The sequence below is a fragment of the Oncorhynchus keta genome, chromosome 8 (genome assembly GCF_023373465.1).
Source record: "Oncorhynchus keta strain PuntledgeMale-10-30-2019 chromosome 8, Oket_V2, whole genome shotgun sequence".
NCBI lineage: Eukaryota > Metazoa > Chordata > Actinopteri > Salmoniformes > Salmonidae > Oncorhynchus > Oncorhynchus keta.
Genome location: NC_068428.1, coordinates 22,722,841 through 22,737,101, shown reverse-complemented (window position 1 = coordinate 22,737,101; position 14,261 = coordinate 22,722,841). Strand labels below are relative to the sequence as shown.

Sequence of the window (14,261 nt, the reverse complement as noted above, 5' to 3'; positions counted from 1 at the left end):
GATTGATCGGTATCAGCTTTTTTGGTCCTCCAATAATTCAATAATTGGCGTTGAAAAATCATAATCGGTCGACCTCTACTCTGAATGCAGTTTGAAGGAAGTTTCTAACTAGTCTTAGTGCAATTGATAACTAGCGTTAGTTGTTCCTGTCGATTTATAGTCATTGTGCTACTTGTTAGTTAACAATGTCTTGCGAAACATAACATTATGAATACTGGTCCCTGAAGGAGGATCTTCAGTACCGCTCTTCAGCAAGCCCAAATCCCCTGACGCTTGGGGCCCAAATATGTTATACCTCGTTGCCTCCTTGTGGGCCCAGTAGTTATATTCATAACTGTACGTTCACCTTCAGTCAGTCACACGGTATAACATACTATGGGGACATACAATCATGCCCCAAGCCAGCTCAGATGATACCAAACTAAGAGGTCCACCGCAGCCCAAGTACACACAAGTTCGACCAGCTCCAAAAAATGGGTTACAGAAGCCACCTTTTCCCTAATTACTTACCAGAGAAGCCTGTAAGAGCCCCATATAGGGAACCAAACCTGCTGCAACTTGGCTATGCGCAAAAGTCCATAGACCCCAAGGTTCCAAGAACAATACTTTCTTGCGAGCCTGAAATGTCAGAACTCGTACAAGGAACCACATGTCCAAAACAACAGAACACCTGTCATGACTTGGTAAAGCGCTGCATAGAATCAACCAGTCAATGAACCACGGCAGCCTGAGACTCAAACCCACAGGAAACCTGCTGTAACCTGGAAACTGTGTACTCGCACGCTGCCACGGCAGCCCAAGGCTCAAACACACAGGAAACCTGCCGTAACCTGAAAACTGTGTACTCGCACGCTGCCACGGCAGGCCTAGGCTCAAACACACAGGAAACCTGCCGTAACCTGGAAACTGTGTACTCGCACGCTGCCACGGCAGCCCAAGGCTCAAACACACAGGAAACCTGCCGTAACCTGGAAACTGTGTACTCGCACGCTGCCACGGCAGGCCTAGGCTCAAACACACAGGAAACCTGCCGTAACCTGGAAACTGTGTACTCGCACGCTGCCACGGCAGCCCAAGGCTCAAACACACAGGAAACCTGCCGTAACCTGGAAACTGTGTACTCGTACGCTGCCACGGCAGCCCAAGGCTCAAACACACAGGAAACCTGCCGTAACCTGAAAACTGTGTACTCGCACGCTGCCACGGAAGCCCAAGGCTCAAACACACAGGAAACCTGCCGTAACTTGGAAACTGTGTACTTGCACGCTGCCACGGCAGCCCAAGGCTCAAACACACAGGAAACCTGCCGTAACCTGGAAACTGTGTACTCGCACGCTGCCACGGCAGGCCTAGGCTCAAACACACAGGAAACCTGCCGTAACCTGGAAACTGTGTACTCGCACGCTGCCACGGCAGCCCAAGGCTCAAACACACAGGAAACCTGCCGTAACCTGGAAACTGTGTACTCGCACGCTGCCACGGCAGGCCTAGGCTCAAACACACAGGAAACCTGCCGTAACCTGGAAACTGTGTACTCGCACGCTGCCACGGCAGCCCAAGGCTCAAACACACAGGAAACCTGCCGTAACCTGGAAACTGTGTACTCGCACGCTGCCACGGAAGCCCAAGGCTCAAACACACAGGAAACCTGCCGTAACCTGGAAACTGTGTACTCGCACGCTGCCACGGAAGCCCAAGGCTCAAACACACAGGGCACTGTGGGAACCCTGATAATGCACACAAATTGATGCTGCACACCAAGGCAACTGTGGTAATCAAGGTAAATGTGCAACCTGCAAGCTGCCCAACACCCACTCCCAGACCCAGACATTTGGGCTGGGCGATATGGTTAAAATTATTATATCACAGTATTTTTTTTTTTAAATGGACAGCATGACTGGTATTTTTACATTTTTGAATAATAAAACTTGTACATTTGCTTTATGAGTAGTGACTGATCCTAGGGTGGCAACACATTTATTCTAAATGATTTCAATGAGTCTTTCTCCATTCTGATTGTTTTATAATGTTCAATTCAACCAAAACAAATTTCAGCACTTTTAACATCTCTACATTTTTCCTGCACTCAATTGTAGTGGTGGAAAAAGTACACAATTGTCATACTTGAGTAGAACTAAAGATACGTTAATCAGAGGTGGGGGACCAAGTCATTGTTTTACAAGTCACAAGTAAGTTTCAAGTCTTAGCACTCAAGTCCCAAGTCAAGACAGACCAACAAGTCCTAAACTTTGAGTTTCGAGTCCTAAACAAGTGCTCTTCACCAAAAGTAATACCATTTCATATTTTTAACAAGAGTAATAGTTAGTATATTACATTTACGCAAATCATAAATGCTTAAAAAAAATATTTATTACTTTCCAAATAAACGTTATATTTCCATGGAAATACATGGGTAGCCATAAGAAAGACACTCCCAATAGCGATCGACTATCGAGGATCGCAATCGTGCGATGTCGACTTGTACCCAACCTTAACACACACACACAAATACTGTGTGTGTGGTTACAGTAGGCTAACATATGTCAATGATTTTAGGAACAGCAGTAACATCAGGCAGGATTTAGGCTACGAACTACCTAGCAAGTTGTAGCTCAATCTTTGGTGCAATGATCACGTTCCCGCATTGACTGACTGTGGTGGCTCATTGATTTAACATTACGTTAGCCTACATTATACACTAGTAAACTTATAAATGATATAGCTGTTGCCTATACTAGCCATGACTTAGTGTTTTTTGTGCAGCTTCAAATGTCGAACAAATTTGGAAGTTGTTGCGCCTCCGTATGTAATTTTCTTCCTGCATGTTTTGCAAGTTGCAATCCGTTGTTTGTTGATACAGCGTCCTCTTTATATCCCAAAATCATACTTTTTGGTATCATCTTTCCAAGGGGCTCCATCTGAATTCACCTGCCGACATTCCTCTGCACTGCCACGCTCAACTTTTTCTCAGCTGGCACAATTTGATTGGCTGCTGTCCGATTCAAACTGTAATCCGTTAAATGAAGAGTTGATGCGATGCACACTTTTTTTTTTTTAAATAGCATACTTTTTAATATTTGGGCTTGGTGAGGGTATCAAGTAACCTCTACATTCATGAACTCGCCATAACCTGGTAGCACCAACTTGGCTAAATGAGGGGAATCCTCTCACAGTTGTTTGTTTTAAAGAAACAAATCGACCCATATAATAATCCTGTTATGTTTCATTGTTTCCTTAATCAATGAACAATAAGCGTTGCGTCCTTCCCAATGGGATTTACCACAGTATCATTGACTAATCAGGACTCCCCTCTAAGACTGTGAAACATTCAATAGAGAATAAATCGGACTATATATCTAAATCGCTAATAATCAATACTCTCTAGATTATGAAAATGCAAAACTATGACCACTAGCTTGGCAAAGCTTTTCTGAGAATAGCGATGAGATAATACACAACAACAAAAGAAATCAGACGGAATATGGAAAAGGGAGCAGGATCAAAGTGAACACCAAAAGTTGGATAACCTTACGTAAGAAATCAAACCAGAGGAACAATATGTATACAGACACAGATCTGAAGATGACAAGATCGCTGCAGGTATCTACATGCGTGCACACGTGCACAAACACACAAAGTTTAACTGCTATTCCTCTACCCGTCTGTCTGGTTGAAGAGTTGACTGAAGGCCATGCCAGTATTTTGGGATGCCCTGACCAGGTCAGTGTTAATGGTGGCTGGTGCACATTAACACAATAGTGCAGTGCTTGTGTTTTTCCATCAGCAGGTGATGGCAAGGGTTGAGTTACAACCAATGTACCCAATGGCTCACTGACAGCATTGACCTCAAACGCGCACACACACATTCACGGACGCAGTGTAACAGTACGTGCGACATGCAAGAAGCTAATAAACTGATAATATCGTCAATCAGGATAAACTACACTGGTAGAACTATAAATAGATGTCATGCTTACCTCACCCCAGAAAACCTATTCTCTGACATAACAAAACAATAACATATTGATAAATATGGATGAGACAATAATATCAATATTCTACAATGTAGAACTAGCCTGTGCTCTTTGTCTCTCTACTCAATAATGTGGAAAACACTATGTTACACTCTCACAAAGTCTCTCTCTCTCCCTCCCTGGCACAGAACCACGCGCTCAGATCACCACCAGCCTATGACATCACCAGCCCATGAGATCACCCACTTCCGGAAAGTCACAATACTATCGCACATGTTTAGATATTCTATCCTTGTGGGGACCTTAAATGTATTTCCATTAAAAATCACTTTTTTTCCTAACCATAAACCTACCCCTAACCGTAACCCTAAACCTTTACCCTAATTCTAGCCCTAAACTTAAATTGTAACCCTAACCTCTAGCTTAAAATAGCCTTTTTTTCTCCCTTGTTTTACTATCCTTGTGGGGACTTTACAGGGATAGAAGAACTAACCCGCACACACACACACACACACTGCACTTTGACCACCTGTGGCAGAGAGGCAGGCAATAATGGGCCGTAAGAAGACAGTGGCCCACTTCTCTGTCTCCACTTGTAAACAACTCTCTCCTTCACTTCCTGATGCTAGAACAGAGGAAGACAGAGGGAGATAATGGAAATGTATTCAAATGAGGTAGAGTCAAAGTAGAGAGATGCAGACTACATACAAACAGACTGGGGATGTTGGCCAGTGGTCACTGATATGTGAAAGGACTGGACAGGTTTCCACCATGTCATTTAAGACTAGTCATGTCCAGATATTGGTGCCAACGTGGCGGATGGTTTGCCACCCTTCAGGTCTCACCTGTTCTTGTGCGATGCTGCGGCTCATACACCCAGTCTTCTTCATCTTCTGCCTCCCCTGGGTGCAGGTGTGTGTGTGAGCGGGAATGTGTGTGGAAGTGTGTGTGCAGCTCTGACTGGCTGCGGAAGATGCGTCGGGTCTGTCTAGATAGAGAGGATACACTCAGCCAGCTAAGAGCTCTGGAGAGACCCCCGGGCTTCTCCTTGCGATCCTTACGGAAAGACCCAGAACTCCTGTCCCTCCTCATCCTCACTCTGGGAGACAAAAAAAATACTTTGAAAAGAACCAAAAATAGAGACTGAATCAAAAGTCCCACATCCAAAGTGGAGCTGTAGAAGGAACAATCCAATTCAAAGTCAATTTCCCTATATGTGACAGTAAAATGTCATTTGACATGACAGTTTAGTCCTGCTGTCTTCTTCTCCAGTAGTTCCACAGTCCCACTTCCCAATCATATCTCAACAAATTTGCTCCATTTCATTCTTCTATCATTGAACCAAACAAGATAAACTCCTCCCTTACTCTCATCCTTTGTGTTTCAAAATCCAGGGCGCGCTTCCCAAATCCAAAGTGACAATTAGGCAATCCAGCGATCTGGAAAATCACCGCTCCTGCTCTCCAACACACACACACACACACCGGTAAAGACAGAGGTATTCCTCTGGGGTGTAACAGGGCAGGGCGACACTTCCTGGTCACGTTTGGGTTTAAATCACAACAAGCCAACGGTCCTCCAGCGGTTTATCAGTGTTTCAGTTGATCCGTTTATAACAGCTGACACTCAGGCCGACAGCCAGCAGACGAAGGGTTATGCCGTTTCAGCATCCTCCAATCCATTCCCAGGTCCCAGGCTGATTTGCTTAAAACACACACACTCACAGAGACCTTCTGTCGTACGTCATACGCTGACTCACGCCACTCCGCACGAAGTGATGTCACTGCATGTGGGTTCCAGAGGATTGTGTGTAGTCACTCGCTCTTCTTCTTCTCCAGGTCAGGGGTGGCACAATAAGGTGTATGTGTGGCGTCAACACACTCCTTGGCATCTTGCTCTGCTATATTTACATTCATCAGGCATGGAGATAGTAGCTCAGGTGGCGAGAGAGCGATTTTTAAGAACAGTTGCAACCCGTTGAGACCTCTTATCTGTTCTACTCCCACATGGCCAGATTGAGAGCGAGAGAAAGAAGGGAGCGAGACAGAACGAGGGATTCGCTCACCTGCTGCCCACACAGACAGAGAGAGAGGGAAAGGAGGGAGCGAGACAGACCGAGGGATTCACTCACCTGCTGCCCACACAGACAGAGAGAGAGGGGGAAAGGGTGGACAAAGGCTAGCTAGGCGAACTGTCTGGAGTTACTGTGTGAGACGGCAAGGGTCATCCAGACGTTCTGCTCCACTGGTAGTCCTTCTGTGTATGTACCATGTGTGTTCTGAAGGGCTGGGACACTGTGTGTTTGAGGGGTTAGAATTACACCCAACCCCAGCCACTCGGCTGAAACACGAGAAGGCCCATCCCTCTCTCCTTCTTTCCCTCCCTCACTCCACTTTGATCTCTGATCTGTGGCCCTCCCCTCGCTCGCCGGCATGGCAACCACAGGGGCTGGAGGGAGGGCTCTCCACCTCTCCACTCCTTTCATCCACCGCTCTCCTCTTTCCAGTTCTCTCCCTCCCTCTCTGTCGGTGTTGTCCCCTGAGGTCTAGAGTCTAGGGCATGTAGCTCACAGAAACAAAGTCTTACCATCAACCAAACAGGTTGAACAGACAGTGTGCACAGTGCCCTAAAGACACAAACAACAGAAGCAGAGAAGAAACAGAGAAGGTACAGAAAAACAACAGGTGCATTTTGGAGCTTGACAGCCTGGCTGACATAGCATCATTTATCAACCCTGTCCACAGTGGCCTGTCTTTACAGGATATTAGTGTAAGCTGACAAGTAAGAGAGGCAGCATGGAGGGTTGATTGTGGTCACACATGGGTGGGAAAGCCACACCTCCCAGTAGTTTTTGTTGTATGACTACCAAGGAGGGACCACAAACAAACCACGGAGCCGGGGTGTGTATGAGGCGGTTCAAGGGCCCTTCTTCTCTCTCCAAGGGACCCACACTGTTCCTCCAACACCACAATGGGCTCCCAGGAGAAGGGCGAGGCAGGGTTGTTCTTCTCTCCATGGAGAAACTGAATCCCCAGTCACAGCCCTCACTGCGGTACCGCCCTCCTAGGACACACAAACCTTTGCCAACCCTCGTGGGGTGTCTTCTCCATGCAACTCCATTGTCGGGTTGTCCCAGCCTTCCCTGTACTAACTCTCAGAGAGATAGATAACACCACGTAATGTTACCCCTCCTCCCCTCTGTCCTCGCTTCCCTTTTCATTTTCCCACAGTGACAAAAATCTATGGTGCCGGCACTTCTGATGTGCACATATTGACTGACCTGGGACAACTAATCCCTGGCAGTTTGCTGCGTGCTACACGACTGGGTCCTGTTTTACCTGATAAAACACTAGCAATAACACCACCTCCTTTCTCTCTGGCCCACACACTCACACACACACACACAAAAGCTGGTGTTATAACACACACACACACACCATCACACACATTGCTCGCTGAGTGTGTGTGAACCTTTGTCCCTGTCGGTGAAACCAAAGGCCAGTCACACTCCTTTAATAATTAACCAGCCCTGCTCTCCCACAGCGCTGGGATGAAGGGATGGAAGGATAAAAGATGGATGTCTTGAAAGTGTACCGATGCATACTAAAGAAATACACAGGCCTGTGGAAGTTCAGATACAAACCTATTCTACTCTACCTAGCCTCTATTTCTGAATGGGAGTGAACTACAAACACTTTTTTAGTGTCCACTAGTCCAGAGCAGCTGAGCAGAGCACTGTGAAAAGGAGATTCAATGGGCTGAAATGAGCTTTGGGATAGCTGTGTTCAGCCTAGGTGTCCTGTAGGATAAGTGATGCTGACTGAAGTGTTTGTGTATAGGCTGAGAGATCATTGAGGAGAGTATTGATTTCACCTCTAAAACACAGAGAGCTGTTTTAAGCAAAGTGCTGTTTGACCCCAAGGGAGGTGAAAGGTCGGTGTATAAAGGTCAACTTTATTCCTGCTTCAACCCCTGACCCCCTCCCCCAAACAGAGATTCCCCAAAATCTGAACTGAAACCCCCCCACCCATATAGAATTTTAAAAACCACTGAACAGTTACTGAACAAAACAAACTTTGTACCAGGAGAGTACAAAATATTGAATATCCGTCTCAGTCAGTGGGTCAGCTTCCAGATGCTAGCAGCTACGTTACCGTCTCAGTCAGTGGGTCAGCTTCCAGACGCTAGCAGCTACATTACCGTCTCAGTCAGTGGGTCAGCTTCTAGACGCTAGCAGCTACGTTACCGTCTCAGTCAGTGGGTCAGCTTCCAGACGCTAGCAGCTACATTACTGTCTCAGTCAGTGGGTCAGCTTCAGACGCTAGCAGCTACGTTACCGTCTCAGTCAGTGGGTCAGCTTCCAGACGCTAGCAGCTACGTTACCGTCTCAGTCAGTGGGTCAGCTTCCAGACGCTAGCAGCTACATTACTGTCTCAGTCAGTGGGTCAGCTTCTAGACGCTAGCAGCTACGTTACCGTCTCAGTCAGTGGGTCAGCTTCCAGACGCTAGCAGCTACGTTACCGTCTCAGTCAGTGGGTCAGCTTCCAGACGCTAGCAGCTACATTACTGTCTCAGTCAGTGGGTCAGCTTCTAGACGCTAGCAGCTACGTTACCGTCTCAGTCAGTGGGTCAGCTTCCAGACGCTAGCAGCTACGTTACCGTCTCAGTCAGTGGGTCAGCTTCCAGACGCTAGCAGCTACGTTACCGTCTCAGTCAGTGGGTCAGCTTCCAGATGATAGCAGCTACGTTACCGTCTCAGTCAGTGGGTCAGCTTCCAGACGCTAGCAGCTACGTTATAGAGTAGTATCATGTTGGTGGGTCCTGCATGCAAACACATGCACCGTCAGGGTGTAATGATGCTTAGAGGAATGCTAGCTGGTGACCCCCAACATGTTGTTGTGAAGCCCTACTCCCTCTCTGGCCCGGTCGGAACATTCCACACATACACACCACAGGGACAGCTGAGAGATGGAGGGAAGAGGAGAGAAACGGAGGGAAAGGACTGGAACGTTGGCTGGTATAAGTACAGAAACATACTTCTCTTAAACCACACACACCCACCCTGTGGCAGTGAGAAACCATTGGCATGACTCTGGGTAGGTGTCTTGGTGATGAGAGCACCGGGGTCTGGTTGCCTGCGAACCAGACATCAGTGGAGAGCGCATGCCATTAATATATGCCACCATTACACAACATACAGTACATGTGTAAATCTTCAGAAAGTCACCAAATAGCCTACGCCTGCATTGAAATGACCATGGCTGTGCATTACACAGTGTTGGAGTCAATTCCATTTTAGAAAGTGACTAACTTCTTATTCAGGAATTTAAAAATCAGGTAGTGCCAACGAGGGCTGTGGCGGTCATGACATTTTGTCAAGCAAAATATACTATGAGACTGCCGGTCTCACGGTAATTGACTGTTAATTAACATAAACACATCCCCTGGCGTCCAAGCGTTAGCCTACAAGCCACTGATGCAGACCTTTGGAACATCTACATTTCAAAAAGTCTAATAAATCCATGTAATATAGCCTACACCTTCACAATAAATCCATGTAATATAGCCTACACCATCACAATAAATCCATGTAATATAGCCTACACCATCACAATAAATCCATGTAATATAGCCTACACCATCACAATAAATCCATGTAATATATCCTACACCATCACAATAAATCCATGTAATATAGCCTACACCATCACAATAAATCCATGTAATATAGCCTACACTATCACAATAAATCCATGTAATATAGCCTACACCATCACAATAAATCCATGTAATACAGCCTACACTATCACAATAAATCCATGTAATACAGCCTACACCATCACAATAAATCCATGTAATATAGCCTACACTATCACAATAAATCCATGTAATATAGCCTACACCATCACAATAAATCCATGTAATACAGCCTACACTATCACAATAAATCCATGTAATACAGCCTACACCATCACAATAAATCCATGTAATATAGCCTACACCATCACAATAAATCCATGTAATATAGCCTACACTATCACAATAAATCCATGTAATACAGCCTACACCATCACAATAAATCCATGTAATATAGCCTACACTATCACAATAAATCCATGTAATATAGCCTACACTATCACAATAAATCCATGTAATATAGCCTACACATCACAATAAATCCATGTAATATAGCCTACACTATCACAATAAATCCATGTAATATAGCCTACACTATCACAATAAATCCATGTAATATAGCCTACACTATCACAATAAATCCATGTAATATAGCCTACACTATCACAATAAATCCATGTAATATAGCCTACACTATCACAATAAATCCATGTAATATAGCCTACACTATCACAATAAATCCATGTAATATAGCCTACACCATCACAATAAATCCATGTAATATAGCCTACACTATCACAATAAATCCATGTAATATAGCCTACACTATCACAATAAATCCATGTAATATAGCCTACACTATCACAATAAATCCATGTAATATAGCCTACACTATCACAATAAATCCATGTAATATAGCCTACACTATCACAATAAATCCATGTAATATAGCCTACACTATCACAATAAATCCATGTAATATAGCCTACACCATCACAATAAATCCATGTAATATAGCCTACACTATCACAATAAATCCATGTAATATAGCCTACACCATCACAATAAATCCATGTAATATAGCCTACACTATCACAATAAATCCATGTAATATAGCCTACACTATCACAATAAATCCATGTAATATAGCCTACACTATCACAATAAATCCATGTAATATAGCCTACACTATCACAATAAATCCATGTAATATAGCCTACACCTTCACAATAAATCCATGTAATATAGCCTACACCATCACAATAAATCCATGTAATATAGCCTACACTATCACAATAAATCCATGTAATATAGCCTATACTATCACAATAAATTCATTATTTATTTTAGACAGGTTTAAACAAACATGATATAAAGAAAATGTAGTCTATTTCAGAAGAAAAGAATAGCGTACTCTGAGTTGTCGTTATGTTAGGTCCTGATCTGGCTATGCCATATGGCTGTGGGTGACACTAGTTCATTTAGCAGACAAGATAAGATTTAGGCCAAACGAAAATCAAAAGCACTAGCCTATGTCAATATACTATCCCTTATAGTACAAATGTTGACCTATTCTATTCCGTGAGAGAAATAAATATTCAAGTATAGTCTGGGACAATTGTGAAATGCGATAGATCCCAAATTAATATAACCACTTGCATTAAAAAAAAAGAGTTTAAAAGCAATGTGTCTGATGCAACAGATCAGAACGTTTAGCTTAACATGTTGATAAACTATTAGGCTATTTCTTCACATTATAAGTGCAGAAATGCACACAGCAGTAGGCTATAAGTCTGAATGTTCCAAAATGCAATCAATTAGCGGGAAAACACCATTCTCAAAAGTGACTACAAATGTGATTATGCATGTAATGCTTTTATTATGAAGGTGCATTTTTATGGTGAAAATGATCTTCTCCAAACTTGAAACTCACGCATTGCATATGGATGCCAGATAGACTCTTCACCTGTTGTAAAGTGGATTAATGTGCTTAATTTTAAGAAGTTATTTGGCCACTTTAGTTGTGATACAAACCTAATAAAAAAAAAATATAGGCCTATGGGCTAGGCTACATAAGGTGTGCGACTACGATTTGAAAAAGATCGCAAAAAAAAAAAACTGCATAAGCTGGGCATCATTCACAAGTGATAATATATCATTCAGAAGTGACAGGCTAATAATGTCACCCATCAGACTATTCCCAATTTAATGTTGTCTTCACATATACTACATTATATGACATAAGTTAGGATTTAGAATGCATCATTATTATGCACCTGTCTCAGAAGAGGGGCAGTGGGGAAAAATACATGTCATCTATGTACTTAAATAGCGAATGGAAGATGCTTTTCCTGTGGTTCATTTTCACGCCAGTAAGGTAGGCTGTACTCCTGTTTTAAAAGAGAAGTGTGCTTAATATTAGGAAAATTTAGAAATAAATATAGTAGGCCTAGCCTATAGAAAGCTGATGGGATCCTCTTTTTAATAGAGGCCATCACTATTTTCTCACACAATTGCATAGCCTATAGAAATGTTGTGCAACATAAGCTCATGGGCTCTCATGAAGTGTTTGATTAGATTTTTGATTACATTTGCATTGACGTCAGAGTGATTAGAGGGACAATAGAGTGCTAAGTACCAGGCACTTAGCAAGTTTGGTAGGCTACTAATGACCATCAGCAGCATAAAGGTTAGAGAAGCCTATTTAAAGTGACTAAACTGTCACCAGGAATTTGATTGCCATCATGAATCATGACCGCCGGTGTGGCGGTAATACGGTCACCGTAACAGCCCTAGTGCCAACCTCCATTCCACAGTAAGTGGAGCTGCACACTGTGCTGGCCACAGAAATAACATTTTAATGAATGCTCTAAATACCGGGGGTTAGGAGACGCCATAAAGGAAGAGTTTTATTGGTCTCCATCCCAAGGGGTTTATAATTGTGTGTGTATGTGTGTGTTTTCACGTATGTGGTTGAGTGTGTACTATCTAAATTAGGTGGTGGCTTGGAGGCCACACGGAGCACTCTTAATGGTCTAGGAGGAGGTGTTGGTATTTTGGTGGTATTTTGATAGAAAGGGTGGAGGCCGGGGACCAGGGTACTACTCCCTCTATCTCACAGTTTGTATTGGGTTTTGTTATCTGTTTGTATGGAATGATGAAGGGAGGGGAGCATCTGTGACATGAGGGCAACATTAACAATTTTAATGAACACATTTTTCTCTTCTGTCATTTTTCTCCATCCAACCCTGACCCAATCCAGATTTGGCCAGAACCTGTGTAATCAAGACCGTCACATTTCTATAAAACAGAAAAGCGTCCAGCTCTTTAAAACACGAAAAGGACAAAACAGCTTTAACTTCTTTGGGGTAGGGGGCAGTATTCTGAAGTTTGGATGATTGAGGTGCCCAAAGTAAACTGCCTGCTACTCAGGCCTAGAAGCTAGGATATGCATATAATTGGTAGTATTTGATAGAAACACTCTGAAGTTTCTAAAACTGTTTGAATGATGTCTGTGAATATAACATAACTTATTTGGCAGGCGAAACCCAGAGGACAAACCATCCAGGATGTTTTTTTTTGAGGTCACTCTTTTCAATGGGTTTTCTATGGAGATCTAGATTTCTAAGGCACTTGCTTGCAGTTCCACTGGATGTCAACAGTCTTTAGAAATTGGTTGATGTTTTTCCATTGAGAAATGAAGAAGTAGCCCTGTTCAGAACGAGGGTTGAGTGAGTGTACTGTTGTGGTTGGGGCGCGTGACCTGAAAGCTCGCTCCACTTTGTTTTTATCCGCTATTGAATGCAGTTTATCCCATCTTAAATTTGAGCGATTATTTACATAAAAAAAATACCTAAAGTTGTATTAGGAAAGTTGTTTGAAATGTTTGGACAAAGATTACAGTTAACTTATTAGATATTTTGTAGTCATGTTGGGCAAGTTGGAACCGGTGTTTTTCTGGATCAAACGCGCCAAATAAATGGACATTTTGGAGATATAACGACGGAATTAATCGAACAAAAGGACAATTTGTGATGTTTATGGGACATATTGGAGTGCCAACAGAAGAAGCTCTTCAAAGGTAAGGCATGAATTATATCGTTATTTCTGAGTTTTGTGTCGCGCCTGGCGGAATGAAATATGATTGTCTGTGTTTGTTTGATGGGGTGCTGTCCTCAGATAATCGCATGGTTTGCTTTCGCTGTAAAGCCTTTTTGAAATCTGACACCATGGCTGGATTAACAAGAAGTCAAGCTTTGATTTGACATATTGCATGTGTATTTTTAGGAATTTTAAATATTTACAATTCTTTAGAATATTTACAATTCAATTTCACTGGATGTTGGCCAGATGGGACGCTACCGTTCCATGTACAATAGAGAGGTTAACAGGAGAAAATCAGAGCGTCATGGAAAATAGTAGACAGTATAGACTGGAGAATGGGTAGGCCTTAAAGGAAATGAGACAGCGGAGGAAGAAGAGGAGAGGAACTCAAGAGAGAAAAAGATTGAGAAGCGAGAGGAGTGAGAATAAGGCGAGGTGGAAAATCCTCTCATCTTTCCTGGACAGGCATGACAATACCATCTTCAACAGCAGCCTAACAGACTGACCACCATGACCTCTGACCTTCCTACTGAACACGAGTACTAA

General features: G+C 43.4%; 1 protein-coding gene across 4 annotated transcripts in view; it reads right to left on the bottom strand.

Annotated features, from left to right (window-relative positions):
* Positions 1–14,261, bottom strand: part of nhsl1b (NHS-like 1b) — a 181,843-nt gene that overhangs the window by 94,656 nt on the left and 72,926 nt on the right. Inside the window, exon 1 of one of the 4 annotated variants that reach the window (XM_052523856.1) lies at positions 4,820–6,253. The exons of 2 other annotated variants lie outside the window; for them this stretch is intronic. In XM_052523856.1, coding sequence (XP_052379816.1) covers positions 4,820–5,066 — 247 coding nt within the window. In that variant the 5' untranslated portion in view covers positions 5,067–6,253. Of the gene's footprint in view, positions 1–4,819; positions 6,254–14,261 lie in introns of those variants that run through there. One more of the 4 variants, XM_052523854.1, reaches the window with a different exon arrangement.